This window comes from Bos grunniens, chromosome 28 (assembly GCF_055505025.1).
Source record: "Bos grunniens cultivar Pamir isolate PY7600 chromosome 28, Bosgru_T2T1.0, whole genome shotgun sequence".
NCBI lineage: Eukaryota > Metazoa > Chordata > Mammalia > Artiodactyla > Bovidae > Bos > Bos grunniens.
The window spans coordinates 20734195-20759390 of NC_141192.1; the positions used below are offsets into that span (position 1 = coordinate 20734195).

The 25196-nt window shown below is 40.0% G+C and overlaps 1 protein-coding gene, 1 long non-coding RNA gene, 1 other non-coding gene and 1 pseudogene across 3 annotated transcripts; 1 reads left to right on the top strand and 3 right to left on the bottom strand.

Moving 5' to 3' along the window:
• The first annotated feature begins 2174 nt into the window (after window positions 1-2174).
• Window positions 2175-13126, top strand: LOC147342990 (uncharacterized). The gene is made up of 2 exons (XR_015157094.1): window positions 2175-3404; window positions 8289-13126. It is a non-coding gene; the product is annotated as an uncharacterized LOC147342990 (long non-coding RNA).
• Window positions 2435-18204, bottom strand: SRGN (serglycin). Its single transcript, XM_086382634.1, has 3 exons — window positions 18074-18204; window positions 8493-8640; window positions 2435-3323 (listed from the first exon to the last, which is right to left on the bottom strand). Exons 1-3 carry the CDS (start codon window positions 18144-18146, stop codon window positions 3092-3094), a joined length of 453 nt encoding a protein of 150 aa, XP_086238760.1. The 5' UTR covers window positions 18147-18204; the 3' UTR covers window positions 2435-3091.
• On the bottom strand, window positions 6750-6813 carry LOC147342992 (small nucleolar RNA U2-30; annotated as a pseudogene).
• Window positions 6938-7017, bottom strand: LOC147342993 (small nucleolar RNA U2-19). Its single transcript, XR_015157241.1, has one exon. It is a non-coding gene; the product is annotated as a small nucleolar RNA U2-19 (small nucleolar RNA).
• Window positions 18205-25196: the final 6992 nt, after the last annotated feature.

Consider the following 25196-nt stretch of genomic DNA (forward strand, 5'->3'; position numbering starts at 1 on the left):
TTCCTTAAATTTTTGACCCCTTTTCCACTGTCTGCCATAGTAGTTCTAGCATTTCTACTTAAGGTGAGCTTTTATTTTCTCCAGGCTCCTAAGGGCCATTCTAGAGTATGTCAACACTTTCTCCCAGGGTTCTTACCAGGATGATAAAACATGTTTCCTGGATGAGTACTCCTGTTGCAAGAATGGGGACCCTTTCAGGGCCTGAGAGTAGGCTCTTGGCTAACACTCAGAAATGAATTGTCTGAGGAGAACACATGCTGACAAAGAGACTTTATTGGCAAGGGACACCTGGGCAGAGAACAGCAGGATAAGGGAACCTAGAACTGTTCTGCCATGTGGCTCACAGTCTCAGGTTTTATGGTAATGGAGTAAGTTTCCGAGTTGTCTCTGGCCAATCATTCTGACTCAGGGTCCTTTCTGGTGCTGCACACATTACTCAGCCAAGATGGATTCTAGTGACAAAGATCCTGGGAGATTGGTAAGACATACTGACTTGTGTCTCCTCTCCCTTTTGACCTTTCCCAAATCCTTCCAGTTGGTGGTAGCCTGTCAGTTCCACATTCCTTGCTTGGACTGCCTGTTGTTAACCACTGGTAACTCATACAAGTTAACTGTTGTTAATCACCTGTAACTCATACGAGTGTTAATACTGAGTTGCTTGAACAGGGTAAGGCAGTTTGGGTCAGTGATTCCCCTAACACTTCTGTACTGGTGAACACTTCCTTATCCAACTTTATGATTTGTCTCCATCCCTTGATCTAGCACTCTTGGAATTAAGTTGGGCTTCCCTAGTTGCTCAGAGGTAAAGAATTTGCCTGCCAATGCAGTTGAATCCCTGGGCTGGGAAGATCTCCTGAGAAGGAAATGGCAACCTACTCCAGTATTCTTGCCTGGGAAATTCCATGGACAGAGGAGCCTGACGGGCTATAGTCTATGGGATCACAAAATAGTCAGACATGACTTAGCGACCAAACAACAATAGAGTTAAGTCTCATAGACACTCTCTTGGCTTCTGAGGTGCATAACAACTAAGTTCTGTAGAACCTTCACCTTTCCTCCTTGCCAGGCCCAACACTCTCCTGTTGGTTTATAATGTAACTTTAGTTATGGATCTGTTGGCTAGGCAGGGAGGTGGGGCAGACCTTGAGGGAGAGTGCATATGGCCTTAAAGGGCATAGGCCTCTTAACCATCTTCAAGCCAGAGGAAAGAATTAATTTTTAAGGAGTGAGCCTATTCTATAAAACCAAAGGGTTTGAAGAAGTTTAGGGGTTCAAATTCTGAATGTATCGACCCAGATACATTTATACCCAGATGCCCTCATTTCTGAGGTCCAGTACTTTCCAAATCAGGGTCCTGATGTTGTATAACAGACTTGGTTAGATTGGCACCTTAACATTCTTGAACTCTTCTATTCTTCTGATTATATCCTGGACCTGGGCCTCAACTTTTCCAGCCCTCCCACTGCAGAAGAGAGTTTCTTAATATGCTGCTGAGGAGACCCATTGGTTTTCACAGTTAGTCTTTAATTAATCATCCTTGATCTTTCATTAATTATCTCCAGCAAGAGCTACCTAATGCCATCATCTTTATAATTACTGCTTCTCCATATTCTCAGATGTTTCATATACTGCACCCTGGTGCACTTCCTTCCACTGCTACACCATCTCAGTTCATCATCAGTGCAAGTCTGAATAATTGCAATGCTCTCTTGTGTGTTTTCTGAACTTACAGCCAGGGATAGGGTCCTTGTTACCAGCCAAGACGGTAAGTGATCCAGCTGCAAAATCTCATTTTAGCAACTGCTTTCTCCCCATCCTAGCACCAACTTTCTCAGGTTGGAATCTCCATGGAAGAAACATTGATATGAAAACTAGTGTGCATAAAGTTCCTAAGGGAGCTCTCTCGGGGGGACACAAGGAAGCAAGACTAAGTAAAAGAAGAAACCGAGCTACAAAGCAGTCCCAACAAAGCCTTAGCCAAATCCTCAGGGAATTCTGAATCTGTGATTTCCCTGCCAAGTTGTCCCAAGTTCAGGGGAGGAATCTGGTATCCCACATGGACCAGGCATTGGGTGAAGGCTGCTGTGGGAAGTGGTGTGGCCTTAGACAAGGTGCATCTCTTCCACAGAGGTTAAGTTCAATAAGGTATCAGTTCTGAAGAGGGGCTCCGGATAGTGCAGGATCCATGACAGGCTTTTCAAAACTAGGGGGAACAGGGATGGGTACAGTATAGCCTTCAAGAAGAGGAAGTGTTTGGACAAGAATAACCCTCTTTCTATATAATGATTGTTTTCTTCATCTGCTAGTTAATAGGATTTGATTCTAGTTATAAAATGTGGTCTCACTGTAAAGTAAATTTACACTTGATGAGAATCTAGAAACATTTAAACAAAAATAATCCTTTCATGAACAAAAGAGAGCCCAGACAGCGTAACCCTTTGATAATACTTCTGCTTTAATAGACTGTTTGCACATATATAGATATCCAGGGGAAAAGGTAATGCAACATGAAGTATTGAGAACACAACTGTGCTTTAATTTAGGTGTTGAGTTTCTAAATGTGGCAGCAATCACACTTCTAAGCAAGCAATGTCCACTAGCTTGCAAACACATTTGATGGTGATATTAGAACAGTAAACTTCATACTGTAAAACATGTTAAATACCTCTTCTGTACATTCATGGTATGTTGTGTCTGTGTCTTTTCACAAAAAAGAGGCATCTCTAGATTTTGTAATCAGAGTCAGCTTCATGAAGACTTAGATATGAAATAGTGCTTCTCAATTAGTTTCTCCAACTAATTTTTTTAAAAACACTATAATTTATTCTTTAAAGCAAATTTATAGATATGGAGAGTCTAGCTAATTTCATAGTGATGTTGTTGAATATGATACATAAGAAATGCAGGTATTTTCCAGGACAACAGGATAGATAAAGGAGGCTTTAAGAATCCATGAGAAAAAAAAGATGATAAAACTTACTTCCCTTTCAGATGTTTTAAGTTTTCTAAAAAGCTTTTTGTCCTCAAATTAATCATTTAACCATGGTATACAAAATACATTGCCTGGTGTGAAGATGGGAAACCCTCTCTTTTATATAGTAAAATCCTCTTCTGGTCCATCCTGCCCCAAGTCCTGGTTGTATGAGAGCACATTTCTCTTCCTAGATCTAAAGGTGTAATAAAAAGCATCGTTTTCTTCTACTGGTTGGTATTCCTCTTCTATTTCATTTAGGAAGCCACTTCCAGATTCTGCTCCAGAACCTGATCCTGAGATGTCCTCAGAAAGAGGGAAGACTTCATTCAAATTCTTGGAATTCATCAGTCTGAAGTAAGACAGAAAAAAAGAGGGAAAAAAACCATTAAAGTTTGAGACATAAAAAGATAATCATGAAACATTTTTTAAGGTAAGAAAGTAAATGTAGTGACTCAGTTGCTGAAATTAGAAGTTAAAAGTTTCCAGTTATTTAATGCTTTGAAACAAAAAAATAAGTCAGCCTTTCCACATGTTTGCATACACTTAGTGTAACTAACGGAGAAGGCGATGGCACCCCACTCCAGTACTCTTGCCTGGAGAATCCCATGGATGGAGGAGCCTGGTGGGCTGCAGTCCATGGGGTCGCTAAGAATCAGACATGACTGAGCGACTTCACTTTCACTCTTCACTTTCACGCATTGGAGAAGGAAATGGCAAGCCACTCCAGTGTTCTTGCCTGGAGAATCCCAGGGATGGGGGAGCCTGGTGGGCTGCCGTCTATGGGGTCACACAGAGTCAGACACGACTGAAGTGACTTAGCATAGCATAGTGTAACTAACTCATTGCCTTTATCAGTTCCACATCTGCTCATTGCAGATGGATACAAAATGCTATCACTAACATGGCAATCCTATATTTGGAATTTCTTTCTTTTGTTTTTTAACAGAAATGTTCCCATTTTTATACTTTCTCCCACTCAATAGATAGATGATATTTTTCCTAATTTAAAATTTCTACAAAACTTCTAATAACTTCACAGTACTTCAACAAAGCTCACTCTTAGGTAATTCTTTGTAACAAGTCAAGAATTATATATACCAACATGTTAACAATTCAGTTTGTGTGTGCTCAGTCGCTTAGTTATGTCCAACTCTTTGTGACCCTGTGGACTGTAGTCTGCCAGGCTTCTCTGTTCATGAGGATTCTCCAGGCAAGAATACTCCATCAGGGGATCTTCCCAACCCAGGGATCGAACCCAGGTCTCCTGCATTGCAGGTGGATTCTCTACAGACTGAGCCACCAGGGAATCCCAGTTTAAATGTTTACAAAGTTTTAAATTCCCTCAGAATTTTTGCCAGTGTGAAGGAAAATAAAAAAGAACTTAAATTGGGAATTCCCTAGTGGTTCAGTGGTTAGGACTCCAAGCTTTCACTGCTGAGAGCTCAGGTTCGATATCTGGTCAGGTAACTTGGATCCCACATGCCAAGCAGCCAAAAAATAAAAAGAGAAAAAGAAAAAAAGTAAGTGCTTCCACCAAGCACTCTGGGTAGATGGTAGAACCAGCAGGGGTTGAGGAGAGGAGAGGGGTGACAGTAAGCAGAGAAAGGGACAACAGCTGGAGAGGAAGCAGAATCAAAGAGAAGATTTTACCTAAAAGTAGGTGATACTAGAGAGTGTCTGCAGATTAATGCTGGCTTCAGAGGGTGGACTGCAGAATTAAAGTCCTGGAGAAGGTGCATCAGATAAGATACCCAGCACAAGGAAGGTGGCCTTCAAAGCTGCCACAGTCAGAGTCCAATCAGGAAACTTAATCTAAATATTTAAGACAGGGAATTGCTTACACATGAGATGGAAAAGAAGGAAAGCCAAATAGGGAACAGTGAGGAACTCCAGAGATGAGCAACAGCAAGAAAACACTGCTCTCCCTGGGCTAGAAGGACAGGAGACGAAGTGGTACTACCTAAGCCCAGGGACCAAGAGCGCTGGTGGAAGCTGAAGTCATGTATGAGATATTAGCCTTGCCAGAGGTGCCACCAAGGCAGGAATGAGAAGAAACAGACTTCTCTCTCCCTGCCACCCATGCTGAGCAGTCTCCCTTCTGGGCATCCCATTGGCCAAACTCAGCCACAGATCTGGGAGTATGAGAAATGCAGATTACAGGGATCAGCCCTCATCCCTCCACCCAATACAGAGCAGGGATGGGGGAGGAGAAGAAATGCATCTGAGAGCAAAAGAGTCCAAGACTGACACAGAAGGAGAGGCTGTGCATCCATGGTGACAGGAGTTTCAGAACAGGAAGGAAAGTTACTGGCCGAGAAAAGGGAAGATTATACAGATGTTTAAAAAACTATTTAAAGGTTATGTTCTATTTATACCTATTATAAAATATTGACCATATTCCCTGTTATATATAATACATCTTTGTAGATTGTTTTATTCATAGTATTTTGTACCTCTTAATCCCTTGCCCCTATCTTGCCCCTCCCCACTTTCCTGTCCCCATTGGTAACCACTGGTTTGTGCTCTATATTTGTGTATCTCTTTTTTGTTATATTCATGAATTTGTTTTATTTTTTTAGATTCCACATATAAGTAATATGCAGTCTTTGTCTTTCTCTGGCTTATTTCACTAAGCATAATACCCTCCAAGTCCATCCATGTTGTTACAAATGGGAAAAATATCTTGGATTTTTATGCCTGAGTAGTATTCCAACATGTGTGTCCGTGTGTGTGTGTGTGTATCACATCGTCTCCATCCATTCATCTTGTTGATGGGCACTTAGGTTGCTTCCACATCTTGGCTATCGTAAATAATGCTGCTGTGAACATTGGGGTACATATATCTTTTCAAATTAGTATTTTCATTTCCTTTGGACAAATATCTAAGAATGCAATTGCAGGAGTATATGGCAATTCCATTTCTAGTTTTCTGAGTTTTCTACAGTGATTGCACCAATTTACATTCCCACTAACAGTGTACAGGAGTTCTCTTTTCCTACATCATCACCAACATTTTTTAATTGTGGTCTTTTCGATGGCAGCCTTTCTGACAGGTGTGAGGTGATATTTTGTGTGGGTTTTAGTTGCGTTTCTCTAGTGATTAGTGATGTTGAGCATCTTTTCATGTGTGTGTTGCACATTCTTCTTTGGGAAAATGTCTGTTCAGATCTTCGGCCCACTTTTCAGGTTGTTTGTTGAGTCATGTGAGCTGTTTATATATTTTAGATATTAACCCCTTATCAGTCATATCATTTGTAAATATTTTCTCCCATTTCAGTAGGTCATCTCTTTGTTTTGTCAATGGTTTCCTTTGCTGTGCAAAATCTTTTATGTTTAGTTAGGTCCCATTTGCTTACTTTTGCTTCTGGTTCCTTTGCCATGAGACACAGATCCAGAAAAAATATTGCTACAATTTATGTCAAAGAGTGTGGAAGATTATGGAGATTTGAGGAGGGAAGAAATAGTATAAAATAGCTGTTGTGGAGGACTTAGGTTATTCCTCTAATATTTTAGATTAAATGATTAGTATTGAAATCCATGACTTAAAATAATGGAGGAAGTTGTAACATCAGGTTCAAACTTTGTGCTGGAGAATTAAAACAGAAGCACAGGCTTGCAGAGTTGTATTGTGAGGATGGTGATGATATAATTTCAGTGATGAAGGGGGTTGCCAGCATTCCCAAAGTGATAATAGGCTTACCTGGTTTGGGCACAATGACTTATGTGGCTTTAAGAAGGGTGATTTTCTTTTATTTATTATTTTTTTCTTTAATTTAGAGCTCAGATCAAGTGTAGAAATCTTTATAAAGGTCTGTAGTAAAACCTTTTCGTCATTGCTCAGAACTGATCAGCCTTTTATACACACACACCTGCAGCCAATTCTCACTCACTCACCTGTAAGTCCTCAGTTATCCATTGTTACTTTTACACACATGCACACCTTATTTTCAATTATTCTTTGCTTCTCAGAACTACAGAGATCATACATCAGGTAGACTAGGAGATCTTCAGATGCTCAGATTTGGCTATTTTCATCACTGATTCACTTCATTTTTTTAAAAAAGATTTATTTATTGGCCGTGCTGGGTCTTTGTTGCTGTGAGTGGGCTTTCTCTACTGGCAGTGAGCAGAAAACCACTCTCTTGGGCTATTCTCCAGTTGCCGTGTGCAGGCTTCTCACTTCAGTGGCCTCTCTTATTGCAAAGCACAGGCTCTAGAGCACATGGGCTCAGTAGTTGTGGCTGACAGGCTTAGTTGCTCTGCGGCATGTGGGATCTCAGTTCCTGGACTAGGGATTGAACCCGTGTCCCCTGCATTGGCAGGAGGATTCTTACTGGACCACCAGGGAAGTCCCAGGAGAGTGATTTTCTATTTAAGCCTGAATATTAAAACTTTTATGATAATTCTTTTCATAATATATCTTTGCCACATGTAACTTTGATATTCAGTGAAATAATGGGCTCTAATACAATTTTTTGTTACTTATGAATTCCTATTGGATCCTTTTTGCAAGTATAAGGCAGGTTTTATTTGATGAAGAAGAGGTATGGCTTTCTTTTTTATGAGTGACGGGGACTTATTCTTCCTTCCCCTAATTTCTTTTTTTTTTATCACTGCTATCTAAACAGAACATTTTTATTACCCCTCAAAAATTCTGTACCTAATGGCAGTCACCAGAGAAGGCAATGGCACCCCACTCCAGTACTCTTGCCTGGAGAATCCCATGGACGGAGGAGCCTGGTGGGCTGCAGTCCATGGGGTCGCTAAGAGTCGGACACACTGAGCGACTTCACTTTCACTTTTCCCTTTCATGCATTGGAGAAGGAAATGGCAACCCACTCCAGTGTTCTTGCCTGGAGAATCCCAGGGACGGGGGAGCCTGGTGGGCTGCCGTCTATGGGGTCGCACAGAGTCAGACACTACTGAAGTGACTTAGCAGCAGTAATGGCAGTCACTCTTTATTCCTCCCTCCCCCACAGTCCTTGACAACCACTCTATTTTCTGTGGGTTTTGCCTATTTCTGTACACTTCATATAAATGGAATCATATAATATGTGGCTTTTTATGTCTGGTTCTCTTTACTTTGCATAATGTTTTCCAGATTCAGCCATGTTGCAGCATTTATCAGTACTTCTTTCTTATGGTCAAATAATATTATACTTTATGTATATGTCACATTTTGTTTATCCACTCAGGTGATAGACTTGTACTGGATTTTAATATATAATATGCTCTATTTACATTAATAAAATAATGTTCAATTATTTTCAATACCTATTGGTGAAAAGTATTCAATTTTTGTTTCTGCCACCAGAAAAAGACCTTGCGAAAGTGTGAGTCATGTATTCTTGTACATCTCATATACCAGTAAGTACACTACAGTTTTACCCTGTACTATGCAGTGAAAACTGAACCATGGAAGCAAGAGCCTAAAGAAAACACTCTGGGCAACCCTTCTACCTCCATGCCAAGATCTCAACAGAGGTTGACAAAAGTAAAATCAAGAAAGTCCACTTACCGGGAAATGTCAGTCCTTGGAGGCGGGATTCTGCTGGATTCACCTCGAAGTATATCAAACGCTGTTCCCTTTTCTTCAATGCAGTTTGCAGAATTACTGTCAGGACTGTCAGGATTGCACTGGTACCTGGCTCTCTGCACGGGAGAACCTGCCCAAACAAGGAAACCGCATGGTCAATAAGTATCTCTTACACAGCTTCTAATCACTCTTTCCCTAAGAAATTTTTAATTAAATAGATTTTAAATTTGGTAGGTAAGGTGTGGCCAGGTTTTATGACCTAATATAACAGGAGCACCCACTGTTTCCCAGCCCTTTATACATAGTTTATGCTTCTCACACTACACCTGTGCAAAGTGGCCTAGAGTTTCACATTAGAATAGGCTTTGGCAGTTAGCTGCCTCTGCTACTGGTGACCTGTGAAACCTTCACTTCCCCAAGTACCCACCAGAAAACTCAGGTACTAAGAGTATCTCTTTTTAATAAGCTGGTCACAAAAATTAACTGAGAAAATGCATGTAAAGATCTTAACATAGTGCCAGGCACACAGTAAATAAACGCCTAATAATATTAACTATTATTGTCTCTGTACTATTATTTCCATTTTATACAAAGGAAAACTGAGGCTGCACAGGTACTAAGCACCCAGAATTCAACCTTCTATTTGACCCCGAAGTCTGCCTCTTCTGATAGAGAGGAGTCAAATTATGTTCAGAAAGGTTAAGAAATGTACCAAATAGTCCTGAGATATTACAGAACCCTAATTCTTTGGGGCCATGTGGTATTCTTGAGAATGAAAAGCAGATTAAAAACATAACCTCTTTCTTTGGCCTCACATCTAGTCAGAGATTTCAAAAGTCGAGGCTCTTCTGTTCACCAAAGCTGGGCTTTCACAGCCTCTTTTAATTTCTACATAAAGGCTCCATATCCTGTGTTAAGAGGTTATATAGGAGATCGCTTATTAATTTACAAAATAAATTTTATTCCTCAGTTTAGCAAGGATGGAGCCCTGGTGGTGAGATATACTTCACTACCCTGCCGAAGGATCGTCTCCTCCCCAACCTCAAGTACATATTTGATTCACACAAGTACAGCTAATCATCACCTAACATGAAGGAGCACATCTAAAACTCCTGAAAAGCAGAAAAGGAGATTTTGTTAGGGGCACCACAGACTAAAGCTACCTTGTCCTGGCCAAGCACCATCGTTAGCACTTGCTCAAGTTATCTATCATACAGTAGGAGGTCCTGGTAAAGAATGCAGACTAACAAGCTACCACGCGGAAGCATTTAGGAAAGGTCAAAAAGAAAGAGGAGATGACAGTCCATATGTCCTACAAACCTCCCAGAATCCTCCTCACTAGAATCCATCTTAACTGAGTGATGTGCATGCTACCAGGAAAGACCCTGAGTCAGAATAACTAGCCAGAGACAACCTGAAAACTAACCACATTACCAAAAACCTGAGACTGCGAATTACATGGAAAAGCAGTTCTCCTGGGTGCCCTACCCTGCTGCTCTCTGCCCAGGTGTCCCTTCCCAATAAAGTCTCTTGCTTTCTCAGTACATGTGTCTTCTTGGACAATTTATTTCTGAGTGTTAGACAAGAATCCACTCTTAGGCCGTGGAAGGGGTCCCACTTCCTGCAAGAGTTTGAAAGCCCAGTACATTATTGCTCTGTACAGATTGAGATGCAATTGATAACACATATTTAAGAAAACAAAATAAAATGAAGAACAGTGTTGTGGATAATCACTGCAATATTTTTTGCAGTACCAAACACTATAAAATTAAATGTTAATGAATTAAGGTGCAGCCTACAATACTATGCAGCTATTAAAATAATGTGGCAGTTCTCTGGGTACTGATATATAATAATCTCCAAGTGTGTGTGTATACATAGTACATATATGTATATGTATGTGTGTGTGTGTGTGTGTACATATATATATATTTTTGGCCATGCTATGTGACTTGCAAGAATTTAGTTCCCCGAACAGAGATTTGAACATGTCCTCAGTAGTTAAAGCATGGAGTCTTAACCACTGGACTTCGAGGGAACTCCCTCCAAGGTTAAAAAAAGTAAAGAACACTATGCATTGTGTGTTAACCATTTGTGTGTGTTGTGGTTTTTTGGAATTTATTTACATACAAGCTTACATGCACAGAACACCTCTTAAAAGATACCCAACAAACTGATCATGTTAGTGGAGGGAATTGGTGGCTAGAAGAGAGTGGAAGGAAGAACACTGACTTTTCACTGCATATCCTTTTGAACTTTTAGATTCGTGAGTTATACTTATGTATTATCTTTCAAAATTAATTATTTTTATTTTTAATAGCTTTATTAAGGTGGATTTGACATTCAACAGCTGTGCATATTTAAAGTGTACAATCTAATGTTTCGACAAGTGGATACAGCACACCACAATTAAGGGTATGAACATATCCAACATCCCCCAGAGTTTTCTTGTGCCCCTCTGTGATCCTGCCCTTCTCCCTCCCTTCTCCTGACTCCCCCCAAACCCCCTCAATCATCAGTCTTCTTTCTGTCATTATAAATTAGTTTGCATTTTCTAGATTTTATGTAAATGGACTCATACAGCTACTTGTCAAAAGTTTTCTGACTTTAACTCTGGGTCTAGAGGGCTCTCTACCTTTTATAGTACTCTCTCCTAAAAGTGGAGAGTTTATTTAGATATTCCTTAAAACTTTGAAAAATGTAGCAAACAAAGAAAAAAAAATTACTCCTAATCTCATTACCCAAACCCCTAGAGACTATAAATTTTAGAGTTTTCTTTCCTTCTGGGTGTTAGTATTTCTCAGAAAGTATGCACAAGTTGTTTCCCTTCTCAACTATCAGAGGTTGAAAAGGGGAGCCTCTACCAAGGTCAAATTCACTTTATATCTAAATGGGATGGCCAAGGACTTTGTTCCTAAAAGACTGCAGACCCACAGAATTTTGCAAAATGTTCTCTTTCCTTATGAACCTCTATTATGTCTATTTATACTCAACTTTGTCCTAGTTAATATTTCTGATTAATTTTATAAATATAGCTTTATTAGGTTTCATTAAGATATACATATATATGGAGGGGAACATATAAAGAATTCATGATGCTGTTCAATAAAATAGGAAAACTAACTAACTAAATAACTAATCAAAACAAGAGAAAACTCTGAGATTAATTATGAGGCATTAATATGAGAGAATATTAACCAAATGGAAAAAAAGTAGTAGCTATGGAAAAGACTACATAGCATCATAGGAAAATTTATATTAAAAAATGAGTTAAAAATAGCAGAATGCCATTCTATGCATAACAGTTGTTAATACAACTACATATATAGATATGGGGGATGGGAGGAAATACACAGAAATAGCTGTAGTGGTAGGCTCTGGTGATTTTTTTCTCACTTTGTTTTCTAAATCACTGTAATAAACAATATTCTTTTAAAATATAAACAAAGCAAAGACTCTAATGTAGAAATGTTCTCCCATTGTTTTTCTTCTTTCTTTCTGTCTTGCTTTCATTTTTTTCTTTCTTTTAGGACTACTACTCTGTTGTACTCTTTCCCATATTTCCTGAATATATAGCTTACAAATTTCTGGTCTGGGACACTAGTCATCCAGAATGGCTTAGCTTTGTCACCGCTTAGAGGCTGAAGGTAAGGTTGCCAGATGACATCACAATGGCCAACCCTTACTAGCTATATAACTGTAACCTCCCTGTACCTCAGTTTCCTCATCCATAAAATGTGGACAGTAATAGATGTCATAATAAGATACAAATATTAGGTTCTTAGAACAGTACCTGGCACCATGGTCAGAGCTCTTTAAATGCTAGTTTCTGTGATGAAGAGGATGACAACGACCTATTGACCTATCTCTGATAGAGATAAACCAAATTTAAATTCCTGTCCCACCATTGAGCACCTCTCTGATTCTCAATTTCTCATCTTTGAAATGGGAATAATAGTATCCCAAAGAGTTCCTGGTAGCTCAGCTGGTAAAGAATCCACCTGCAATGCAGGAGACTCAGGTTTGATTCCTGGGTTGGGAAGATCTACTGGAGAAGGGATAGGCTACCCACACCAGTATTCTTGGGCTTCCCTGGTGGCTCAGCTGGTAAAGAAATTGCCTGAAGTGCAAGAGACCTCGGTTTTATCCCTGGGTCGGGAAGATCCCCTGGAGAAGGGAAAGGCTACCCACTCCAGTATTCTGGCCTGGAGAATTCCATGGCCTAACTGTATAGTTTATGGGGTCGCAAAGAGTCAGACAGGACTGAGCAGCTTTCATTTTCAAAGAGTTCCAGTTTAAACAAGATAGAAGTAGGTGACACATCTAGCACAAGCCTTTGTGTATGGTAGGTATTTAATACATTTTAGCTCTTTCTCCCTCTCTGATTCTTTCTTGAAGAACTTTGCCATCTAATGAATTGCTGCTTAGAAGCTTCATCATGTGAAGTCGGGTGAAAATTCAACATCTCCTCCAGCAGAGGGCAATGTCTTCACACCCTATGCCATCTAGACCACTGCAGTCCAGTAGAAACAAGAGGAACCATCTGTACATGTATGAAATTTTCAATATTAGGACAGTCATATTTTAAAAAGTAAAAAAGAAATAAGTGACCTTAATTTTAAAACATTTTGCTTAAACCAACATATCCAACAAACAATGTAAGTTGTTAATGGATATTTTACACTTTTTTTCATACTAGGATTTTAAATCGGGTGTGCGTTTTGCACTTATACCAGGTCTGTTTGGACTTGCCACATTTAACACATTTCAAGTGCTTAGTAGCCACACGAGGCTCCTGGCCAGCATTTTGGATAGAGCAGGTCTAGACATTCTCCTCTACTGCCAATGATGACTGAGTATCACACCAACAAAGTGCCTGCATAGACAGGAAGTTAAACACAAAAGTAAAACTAATAGTTTACGAAGAAGAATCCAAGTGAAAGAGTGTATCTTTTCACTAGCTAAAAAAACACAACTTTGATAAACTAGAAAACTAAAATACAAATCTTTCTAGAGTTTGGCATCTTAGCTTTTAAAATTTATAACAAGCCTCTTTTTTTGAGAGATAGAATGTGAAAATTCTCTTTAAGGCAAGACATTTCTTTCCAACTTTTATTATTATTAGCTGCACGGCACAGCACGTAGGATCTTAATTCCCTGACCAGGGATCGAACCCATGCCCCCTGCACTGGAAGTGTGGAGTCTTAACCACTGGACTGCCAGGGAAGTCCCCAAGAGGGATTTCCTTTTTTGGGTAATGAAAATGTTCTAAAATTGACTATAGTGATGGTTGCACATATCTGTGAATATACTAAAAAACCATTGATGTACACTTTAAATGGGTGAATTGTATGGTATATGAACTCTGTCTCAATAAAGATGTTCCAAAATTTATAAGAAATCAAAAGGAGAAGTCCATCTTCTCCAAAAAAATGTTTATCTAATTTGAGATTGGGGCTTCCCTGGTGGTTCAGCAGTAAGGAATCCTACAATGCAGGAGACACAGGTTTGATCCCTGGGTCAGAAAGATCCTCTGGAGAAGGAAATGACTACCCACTCCAGTATTCTTGCCTGGGAAATCCTATGGACAGAGGAGCCTGGCAGACTACAGTCCATGGGGTCACAAAGGATCAGACACGACTTAGCGACTAAACAACAACTTGAGACTGATGATTTTACTTCATTTGTTTTAATTTTAAAAAGTTTTATTGGTATTTAACATATTTAACCCGGCACACAATTCACTCTTCTAATATGTACATTTCAGTGGGGGTTTTTTTAGCATGTTCATAGGTATGTGCACAAATTTAAAACAATTTTATCATCACAGAGAAATCCTCTGTTCTTTAGCTATCCAACTCCTGTATCTTATGTGTCTCATCCCTAAGTAACCAGTAATCAATCTACTTTTTGTCTCTGTATTTTTTACCAAATTGGACATTTTATATAAATAAAACAATATGAGGTGGGTTTCTTTTTAAGTATGACTGGCCTATAACACTATATTTGTTTCAGATGCATAACATAGTGATCCTCCATTATTACACGTTACAAAATGATTAACACAGACTGGGGATCTTAAATCTGCTTTAAAATAAAGAACATGGTTACAGATACCAAGTTCCTGATATATTTATTCAAGAGTGTTGGCAGGATGTGAAAATTCGACAGTTCCAACCCCGCAATGTGTGGGAGTATCTTGATTCTCTTCTGCTTGAGAGAAGTGTCTTGTGATTACCGTAATTTAAAACATAAGAGGAAACATGCTCATGGACAGAAAAATGATCTTCCTAAGAGGTCCCACTTACAGGTCTCCTAGTTAATTCTGTAGTGGATGCAAGGAAGAAGAATGTTTTTTATTTGGAATCACTTCCCTCACTGCCTACCCCTGTCCTTTCTCTCTGTGTCTCTGTCTTCATCTCATACACAGAGTCTACTAGTTCTACTTTAGCAAAACACTTTCTATGAATAAATATTACCATTTATAAAAATAAACCTCTGACACTGGGCAAATAACTTACCCCAGTAATCTCTCTGGATCTTTTTACATTGTAGTATCAATATTTCCCCAACGTCATCACAGTTTACTAATTTCCTATTCTTAATGGAGACTTGCTGCGGGTTTGTTAGAAAAACTTTAAAATTGCCGTGTTAGGGGAGAAAAAAGACCATTTTCATTCATTGTTTAGTGGCATCCAAACAGACACCACTATCTAAGTTGGAGCTGCTTCCTCCTGGCCAATCAGCTCACCCTTGTGTGTTTTTTTGACAAGCTATAAAAAGTTCCAAGTTTACTTTCAATTTCTCCCTCTCTGTCCCTCAACTCAGTGGTTTTTGTAGTAAGAGCTGTAGTCAAAGCAAGGTTGTTTTAAATAAAGACAATCTCTACTCCACCTAGGAAACAGCTAAATTGCCGTAGAAAGTTAATTTGAACTTGAAATCAGGTGACCAGCTCTGCCATTAATTAGTTGTAATGGGTCTAGGGCAAGTCTCACGCATTTTTTGCAAGAGGTTGATGTAAAGAGGAAATGAGATAATGAATCTAAGATCCAGTTTTCGTCTCTATAAATTGGTATTAATTCCTCCTCACAGGGAATGTGATGACCATTTACCTGAGAATGGATGCTAAATCACTTTACAATTGAACAGCAGTGAACACTGGTGGAATCAATATTATTGTGAACTCAGAGGCAGTGTAGAGTGGACATAGGGTCTGGCAATGACCCCCCGGCTACACCTGCTCATGGATTTTCCATTTTCCTTCTTTATGGGCATCTTTGAAAAAGAGAGTTAATAAAAGAATTTGGGATTCACAGGCCTCATCAGTAATCTCCTGGAGCTCTACATTAAATTGATTAGCCATCTGTCCTCTCCAGGGTCTCCCACACCTTGCCAAACTTCCGACTCTTTGCACTTGATAGATGGACTTTTATAGCATGTTTTTATTTCAGCTTCACTTATAGTCACTGATGTGGACTGAATTGTGTCACTCCAACTCAATGTATTGAAGTGCTAACCCCTAATACCTCAGAATAGGACTGTATTTGGAGATAGGGACTTAAAAGAGATAGTTGAGATATAATGAGTTTACATGGGTGAGCCCTAATCCAGTATGGCTGTTGTCCTTATAAGAAGAGGAGACCGGGACACAGAAACACACAAAGGACCATGTGAAGACAGAGATAAGATGGCTATCTACAAGCCGAGGAGAAAATCTTCAGGATGAAACTAACCCAGCCGACACTTTGATCTTGAACTTCTAGTCTCCAGAACTGTAAGGAAATAAATTCCTGTTGTTTAAGCCACCCAGCCTGTGGTACTTTGTTATGGCAGCCCTAGCAAATTAATACAGTAACCTGAGATGTTTCGTTTCAGTAAAAACAAGCCAAAAGCCTAGTGGAATTGATCATTCCGTTAAATCAATGGGTTAAAAAAAAAAAGTATTTTTAAGTGGGGAAAGAGGGCTACAGAATCATATCTGGCATCACATAGAATATTATGAAATAGAGACCTCTTCGCAGCCTTGAGTTGATGTCACGCGTGCGCGCACGCACACACACACACACACAGAGCCAGTGGGTGGGCGTCTATTTCCCTTCTTATTCAAATGTAGGCACAAACCCTTAATTCCAATACCAACTGCACTTCTCCTTTGGAAACTCCCTAGTTTTTCAGTCTATTCATTCTCTCATTTTTGGTTCCCTTCCCAACACAGAGCAAAACGTACCTAGTGATGGCATAAATATTAGTACTTTATAAAATTTTATAACGGTTTCTTCACTACTTTCTGGAAAATACCTATTATACAAAGAACAGTTTTGTTTTTAGTTTTCCCTATTGAATCTTAGTGGGAAATGTGACATTTCTGGGAGATTTTGAAGATGTAAAGATTCATCAAGCTCTGGTCAGAGAAGACCCAACACCAACAGGTCACTCAGGTCCGCTCTACAAACACGGACTTGACTGCCTGGATCTTGTCAGAACACATTAGGGAATTATTTCATTGGCTGAAGGTTTTCCCTGAAAGATCGGAGTAAAGCCTGTTCCTTACAATCGACAATGTTTTATCCTTTAAAAAAATAAATAGATTAATGGAAAGTTTTCATCAACATTATTTGCTGGTTTTTCTTCAATAATTGTATAACAAGAAGAAAGTGATTTTATAAATTTCCAATATATAATGAATGTATCTGAGGTTATGTGTACAATTTCATTTCCACCAGAAGTAAAAACAAGACAACTAGAAGTCACCTCGAAGAAACGTATCTAGATGTGTGCATCACTATGACTCAATATTTCCTTTACGATGCGGAGGAACTTAGTGTTTTTCTACTATAAATTCTCCCTTCTACTTATCAGGCCATGACTATAATCCCTTATTTACCAAAGGAGAAGAAACTGTGTTTTTCTTACAAACTGATCATTTTCATTTTCTTAGTCATTAAAGGTTTTTAAGTTGTTTCATTCTGACTAAACAATCCTAAAAGATAGACCTAACAAGAATTTTCCAAATATGCTGTTTCTCTGAACAACGACACAATTACTAAAATTCTTTGGCCTTTCTTTAAAATCTGAGAGGGTATTCATTAGCTGTGTCTAAACGTAATTGAATTTTCACTTAGAACCAGGTTTTTAAAAGAGAAAATACAAGTAAATTTACTCTGATTTTAAAAATAGTATTTCCCAGTGTCAAAATAATTATAACATCACTAATTATTAAAACTTGGGATAGATGTGGGCACATAGAGGTTAAACCATTTTCTCTATTCCTTTCTTGAACCTTTAAAAATTTGTAGGCCATTTTCACCTGACAATAAAATAATACATTTCAATCATTTTACGAACTTACAAGGCCGTAGCTGCCTCAGAGTTTAACTTTTTTTTTTTTGGTACCAAACTTAACCAACTTCACTCTAAGGAGTTCAGCTACTCCAAATTCTTTTTTTTTTTCTCTGCCTACTTTCCCATAATATACTATATTCTATGCCTTAGAGTGACTATAATCATTTGTGTGGACCCTGGGGCATACAACATTATAAGGTGACAAGATTACTGGGTCTTACCTTGAACTGAAGATGAAAACAGGATGAAGGCAAGAGCCAGAACAAGCCTAGCGCACTGGAGGAGCACCTGCATGGTGACCAACTTGCTTCAGCTCCACCACTCACACACCAACCTCACAGCAGGGAAGTGTAGCCGGGTGCTCTCTGTCCCTTTTTGAAAAGGTTCCAAAACCTCAAACCCTGCCCAGAACACACGTCACAGTTTCCTGAACAAATAGAAAGAGATCCACATCAACCCCAGAAAGATTTAGAAAAAAAAGAAAAAGGCAGTTTCATACCCGTTATGAAACTGCAGTGAACTCTCCCCAGGTCTGCTTTCTCAAAAGTTTTGTTGTTTGACACTTGCCTGTTAGAAATTGTTTCCCACTGAAACAGTAGAATCAGCATTCAGGACACTTTGTTTTTTCTTTCTTCAGGTAACAATCTAAACACAAGTTTGCTAGTCCACTGCACAGCTGATGAGATAAGAGAGTTGGATGTTGCCTTTTCATCACTGAGGCCCTTCAAAGTAAAATATTCTTGATTTTATTTTTCATCAGGGGTAGCATAACTCACAGAGCCAAGCATAACAAGTGAAACTTCAAAGCTGAGTTCTAATCTACAAGAAAGTGTTGTTGGATTTCAGATAACTGGTTTCTTCTTATCAGATTCAGTTTCTCTCACTGGACCACCAGCTCTCCCTCTGCCTCAAGAATCTAGTGAGGATTTTTGGTTATGAAGAACTAGGTAAAACACAAAAATGATTTTGCAGTCCTCTGCTCCTTCACACCGAACATTTCTTATGATTTGATTCCATTTATACTCTGTTTTTGTTTTGTTGTTTCCTCCTGGTAAAAATTTTCAACTTGACTTTCAGGTGCTCTGGCCTTGAATAAGCCAGAAATCAGAAACAAGGGGAGGCTTTCCTGTCAATGGGCTGCTGGACCTCAGAAAACACAAAACAAAGTAAAAGAATAGCATCTCCCCCATATCCTGGGGATCATATGCTGACTGAAGCCTGAGGAACACGAGGTACAGGCTCCATAATAAAGTCACATAATAACACAACAGTTTATCACACACTCTTGCCCTTGAAACACACACTCTCTCCATTTCAACATGTCTAATGTTGAAATGCATGTCTAATGCAATGCCCACTTTCCATTTTCATCCTCCCTCTGGCCTGTCCTTTGACAGGAGGGAGGAGTTTCCCTTCCCTTGTTCTTGGCTTCCTGCTGATTCCTTTACCATTTCCTGCCAAGGAGGGGCCTCAGACTAATCGCTGAGCAGCTGTGGTGCAAGTCCACAAAGGCTGCAAAGCATGCACATTTTGACCCTCCTCAGAACCAGCTGGAAATGTGTCCAGGGACAACTCCAAGTGCAGTAAACAACCCCCAGACTCTCAAATCCAGTGAGTTCCCCACCGTGGAATATTAGTTTCAGATTGAAATAACAACCCTCATCTTTGGCCCCTTTTAAGTCTATCCCCCAATTTAAAACCCTGGCACCAAAACAATAATCCCTGTCAATAGCTTAAATAAGTCCCCTTTCAGTAAGTTCTCAGATCTGATTAGAGCTTGTGCTTTAAAATGGTAATTTTGGAGCCTTTTTCCTCTTGAGTATTTTTTTTTATTCTCTAGGTTTTAGTAATTTTTTTTTTTTAAGTATTCACAATATTCATTAGCATTTGCCCTGTTTCTGCTACACTGACAACCAAGTTTCTTTTTCCAAATAGTCGTCCCCCGGCTTCAGTTCCCTAGTCCTCTTCAAGCTGTGCAAGAGCAGGACACATGCCTGCAGAAGCCACAAGTCCTGGGTCTGAGCTCACTGACCAGATGAGAGATGCTAGGCCACATACTCCTTGCGTGCCCATCATTCTAGTTCTAAGGATGATGTGGGACACCAATGAGGGGCACCCATGAGAGCTCATGACTCTGAGAGTCGTGTTGGCAGTGGTCCTGTGGGTTGGGTATGGTCTTCTTGCCCAAAGTGTCCTCCGTTAGTCAAAAAGGACCCCTATCTTTCCCTAAACCTCAACCTCTACAAAAGACAAATTCCATTCCATTTAATCCTTCATTCACCAGGCAACCTTTTTTTTTTTTTAATGGAGTTCTTCTTTTTAATGTTTATTTATGTATTTATTTAATTTTGACCATGCTGGGTCTTTGTTGCTGCGAGGGCTTTTCTCTCACTGCGGCGAGCGGGGACTACTCTTTGTTGCAGCACACAAGCTTCTCATTGCAGTGGCTTCTCTTGCAGAGCACAGGCTCTCGGCAGGCGGGCTTCAGTAATTGCAGCACACAGGCTGCCCTGCGGCATGTGGCGTCTTCCCCGATAAACCTCGAACCCGAACCCGTTGTCTCTTGCATTAGCAGGCAGATTCTTTATCACTGAGCCACCAGGGGAGCCCCTCACCAGGCAACCTTAAATGCACCTACTTTACTTGATTTACCTCTAAAATGAGTATCTTTATGCCTTAAGAGTCATCCTGGAACAGTTCCTTGTTGTCTTAAAGTGTAACTAACCCCCACCCCATTCCAGAGCAATACAAACACTATCTTTCACTAGCTATTGGTATCTGGGTGGTCTTTGGAAAAGGGGAGTCTGGAGCACTTGAACTTTCCTAGCATCACAACTCAGCAGAACACTTGTTACAACAAAGTGATGCTGTTTTAAGACAAATTGAGGTTGTCAGAGGAGATACTGAAGGCAGCACAAAACTGTCCCAAGGGACAGCTCCAGGGCTCAGTTCTTTTCAAAAACTCCAAGTTAAAGATTCTGCCACTCAGCAGCCTCTGGGACTTTCTTGGCTCTTCACTGAGAAGGTCTTGACTCTGAACTGGGCACTCCCGCCACCCAAGAAAACAGGAAATAGATACTGTAGCAAATCTGCATTATGTTTCTGGAGGATAAAAGAGTGATTTTTCATGAACTTTTGATTTCTAGAACTGGATTTCTAGAACTGGAAGAGACCTTAGAAATCACCTACCTCACCCACTCAGATGGGAAAAGCACAAGTCCAGAAAGGTTATGTGACTTGCAGCTGGTCACACAGCTGGCAAGTGTCAATACCAGGTCAGAACTCAGATTTCCTACTTCATAGTCCAGTGACAGAGGATGAACAAGGAAGCAACAAGATTAAGATCTGTAATCATCAGAAGTCTTCCTTTTAGTCTTCTTTTTAGAGGTATGTACTGAAATGTTCCTGATTAGAATGATAAAATGACTGGGATTTGTTTCTAAATAATCCAGTTTGAGGAGAGGGGTTAAGAGAGGTATATCAGTGGGCTGATGATTGCTTTTGAAGATGAGCAATGGGAAAAGTGGGGGCTCATTATACTAGTCTCCCTACCGTAAAATGTTTTTAGAATTTCCATAATAAAACACCTTTTAAAAAATCAACCTTTTAAAAAGGCGTCTTTATCTTTTTGGAATCCACATAAATAAGAAAACATCTCCTGAGTAAAAATAGGGCTTTGCAGAAAAAAAATTCTTTTCTTTAAAAAGCATATTTTTATTCTTAGATCTCCGTCATCCTTTGAATTTCCCATTCTTTCAGTTCTACTCTCATTCTCCCCTCCCCTCCCTTCAGTGCATGGGGAGACTGTAGCTAAGACAGAAAAGTATCTGGATGCTTCTGGTACAACAGGAGCAGCTCATTGTGTCCTCAGACCTCTCACCAAGTATCTGTGGATGGGCACCCACAGGATGAGTGCCCTCAGAGAGGGCACAGGCATCTCCAGCAGCTCTTTTCCTTGATCCTTCCTTCTCATCACTGACACCACATATCCAGCTTCCCAGGAGCAGGTGCCCCCTTGTTGAAGGTTTCCACAATCCTACTCCAGAAGCTGCCCTAGGTGTTGCCAAGTATATAAGCTTTGGAACTTGGCTGTTTTAATCTTGAACTGGGAATAAGGGAGGGAAAGGCTCTCCTGCCCCCCAGGGTTTGGTCTATAATTTGACAAGAAGAAAAACAAATGGTACCGATGGACCTATTTGCAGGGTAGGAATAGAGATGCAGACGTAGAGAATGGACTTATGGACACAGCAGAGGAAGGAGAGGGTGGGATGAATGGACTGAGAGAGTAGCACTGCCACATATACATTACCATGTGTAACATAGCGAGCTAGTGGGAAGTTGCTGTACAACACAGGGAGCTCAGCTTGGTGCTGTGATGACCTAGAGGAGTGGGATGCGGGGTGGAGTGGGAGGGAGGCTCAAGAGGCAGGAGATGTATGTATACTTATGGCTGATGCATGTCGTTGTACAGCAGAAACTAACACAACATTGTAAAGCGATTGTCCTCCAATTAAAAAAGCAGAAAAACAAAGGGACAGAGGGTAGATAGGAAATCGCCATAACTTCTGCTCAACTTTGCTATGAATCTAAAACCGCCCTAAAAAATACATTCTATTTTTAAAAAGAGGCATAAAAGAACTTCTCAAATACTAACTAGAGTCTAGTAGAATATGATGTTCCAATTCCAAAATTACAGGGCTTTGAAGAACTGAAAGTTGCAGTGGAACTTGTTGAATATTGTTGATATAAATAACCAGGAACAGGGGGATGTGTTACTTTTCTTGGGAATATTTTCACAGGGATCAAAAATATGGGAAACAAATCTCTTAGAAAATATTTCAGATGTGAGGGAATGGGAATGGACACATGATTAGGGGGAATAAGACCCTTTGAAAATGAATCAAGAAAGAAGGTCTTTATTTGACTTAAGTCTTATGTTTTCCCAAGACATACTATCAATACTATTCTAAATTATTTTTATATCTTTGTTAAATTGTATTTCCTTGTTAGAAATTAATAAATGCCTACTATGGAAAAGTGGGCGGCTGAGGGATGGCAAAAGGGGCTCACAGGAAAGTACAAATCCCTTATCACCTTCCATCCAGAGTACCTCTTCTATGTCCTGCCTTTGGCAATTCAAAGTAGCATACACCACTTTCTTGCTCACTGGGGTCCTGCTTATCTCCTCTTATGGCTTTTATTTTGCACCTTAACCTGTGGCACTACCTGGCCTCACAAGTGTCTCCAGACCTAACATGTCTCCAGAACTAACTTGATTCCAGTCAATTCTATCACCAATCTATCAATTCACCACCTGAATGCTCTGAGCTAACAAACTATCCAAGTTCCCAAGTTCAGTGATAATATTTTCTAGGCTTCACAACCCAACCTCACTCCTACTCCCCAAAATACACAGATACTGAAGTTCCACTCACTCACCTGCAATTATATTTAAGGTTATTGGTCACTAAGGAAGAGAGAAATTCTTGCCCCTTAATTTGTAACCACAGGACATAAACCAGATCTTCAACGGCCTGTTGATTTCAATCCTCTTGAGGCTGACCACATTTGCCGATAATGTTACTACATTTTAGTTGGTTATTTTTTTCCCAAACTCTAGGCTCATTTTTTTCTTTTTTGCAGGAGTTGGGGTAGGGAGCTTGTTTTTGTTACAAACATGAAAATGAACAAAATCTCTTAGTTAAATGCTTTTTAGAAGCTTCACCATTTGGTCACAGTTACTACATTGAGATAAGTAAAGGTTTTCGTCATGGGAAACCTTAACTTTTAATCCCCCCTAAAGAATGAAAAGAAACTGCCTACCCTCCATCCAAAGAGACAGAATCTACTGCTGGAATAGTTGCTCTTCTGACCTCAACACTATGCATTGCATTTAATGACCTTTATTTGATGACATACATGCCCAAGTAGACTGAACTTCTAGATGAGGTTACCATGTTTCTGTATTTTCCCATAAGGCAATGAATGAATGGATAAATGAATGAAATCTGTATTGAATACTTCTATTTTGTTGTATGTGCTAGTCTTGTCTTCACATCTTGATTATTCCAGGGATATAGTTTTGACTGGTGTAGAATATAATTGGAGAAGGCAATGGCACCCCACTCCAGTATTCTTGCCTGGAAAATCCCATGGATGGAGGAGCCTGGTAGGCTGCAGACCATGGGGTCCTGAAGAGTCGGACACGACTGAGCGACTTCACTTTCACTTTTCCCTTTCATGCATTGGAGAAGGAAATGGCAACCCACTCCAGTGTTCTTGCCTGGAGAATCCCAGGGACGGGGGAGCCTGGTGGGCCACCGTCTATGGGGTCACACAGAGTCGGACACAACTGAAGCGACTTAGCAGCAGCGGCAGCAGAATATAATGGGCTCAAATAACTATTGCTTACCAAAAAGTTAACAGTGGTATTTTCTAGACAGCAAGATGACAAATGTTTCTTCTTTATTCTTTGTAAACTATGCCAAATTTTGTAGAATAAAATTATGGATCATCTTAGTAATCAAGGAAAACACAATAAAAATATTTTGGTCATTGACAAAAGTTATCTTAAAACAAACCAACACTTTTAGTGGCAAGCATTCTTTGGATAACCTCCCTTGAGACACAGTGAGACTAAAGAAGCTGAGTCAGAGATCAGCTCTCAGGAACTGCCTGATAAAAGTAATTTTCCTCAAGGCAATGTTGCTGGGAATACCATGCGCTAAGTCGCTTCAGTCACATCCAACTCTTTGAGACACTATGGACTGTAACCCCCAGGGTCCTCTGTCCATGGGATTCTCCAGGCAAGAATACTGGAGTGGGTAGCCATTTCCTTCTGCAGTGGATCTCCCCAACCCAGAGATCAAACTCACATCTCTTATGTCTCCTGCATTGGCAGGCAGGTTCTATACCGCTAGTGCCACCTGGGAGGCCCCAGGAACACCACAGACAGGGAAAGTAGCAGTCAGGGAGGCTGAGGGGAAAGAACATTTGTGAGTTAGGTAAATAGTCCAATACCATCACAGATGAAACAAGAAGAGTTTCTTTTCGGATTTTAGAATATCCACAGAGATAATAATGCTACCAGCTCATGGGGGTTGGGGGCTTCCCTGGTGGCTCAGTGGTAAAGAATCTGCGTGCAATGCAGGAGACACAGGGTTAGATCCCTGGGTCAGGAAGATCCCCTGGAGAAGGAAATGGCAACCCACTCCAGTATTCTTGCCTGGGACAAGAATCCCATGGACAGAGAAACCTGGAGGGTTACAGTCCATGGGGTCTCAAAAGAGCTGGACATGACTTAGCAACTAAACACCAACAACATGGGGGTGGAAATGAGGTCTC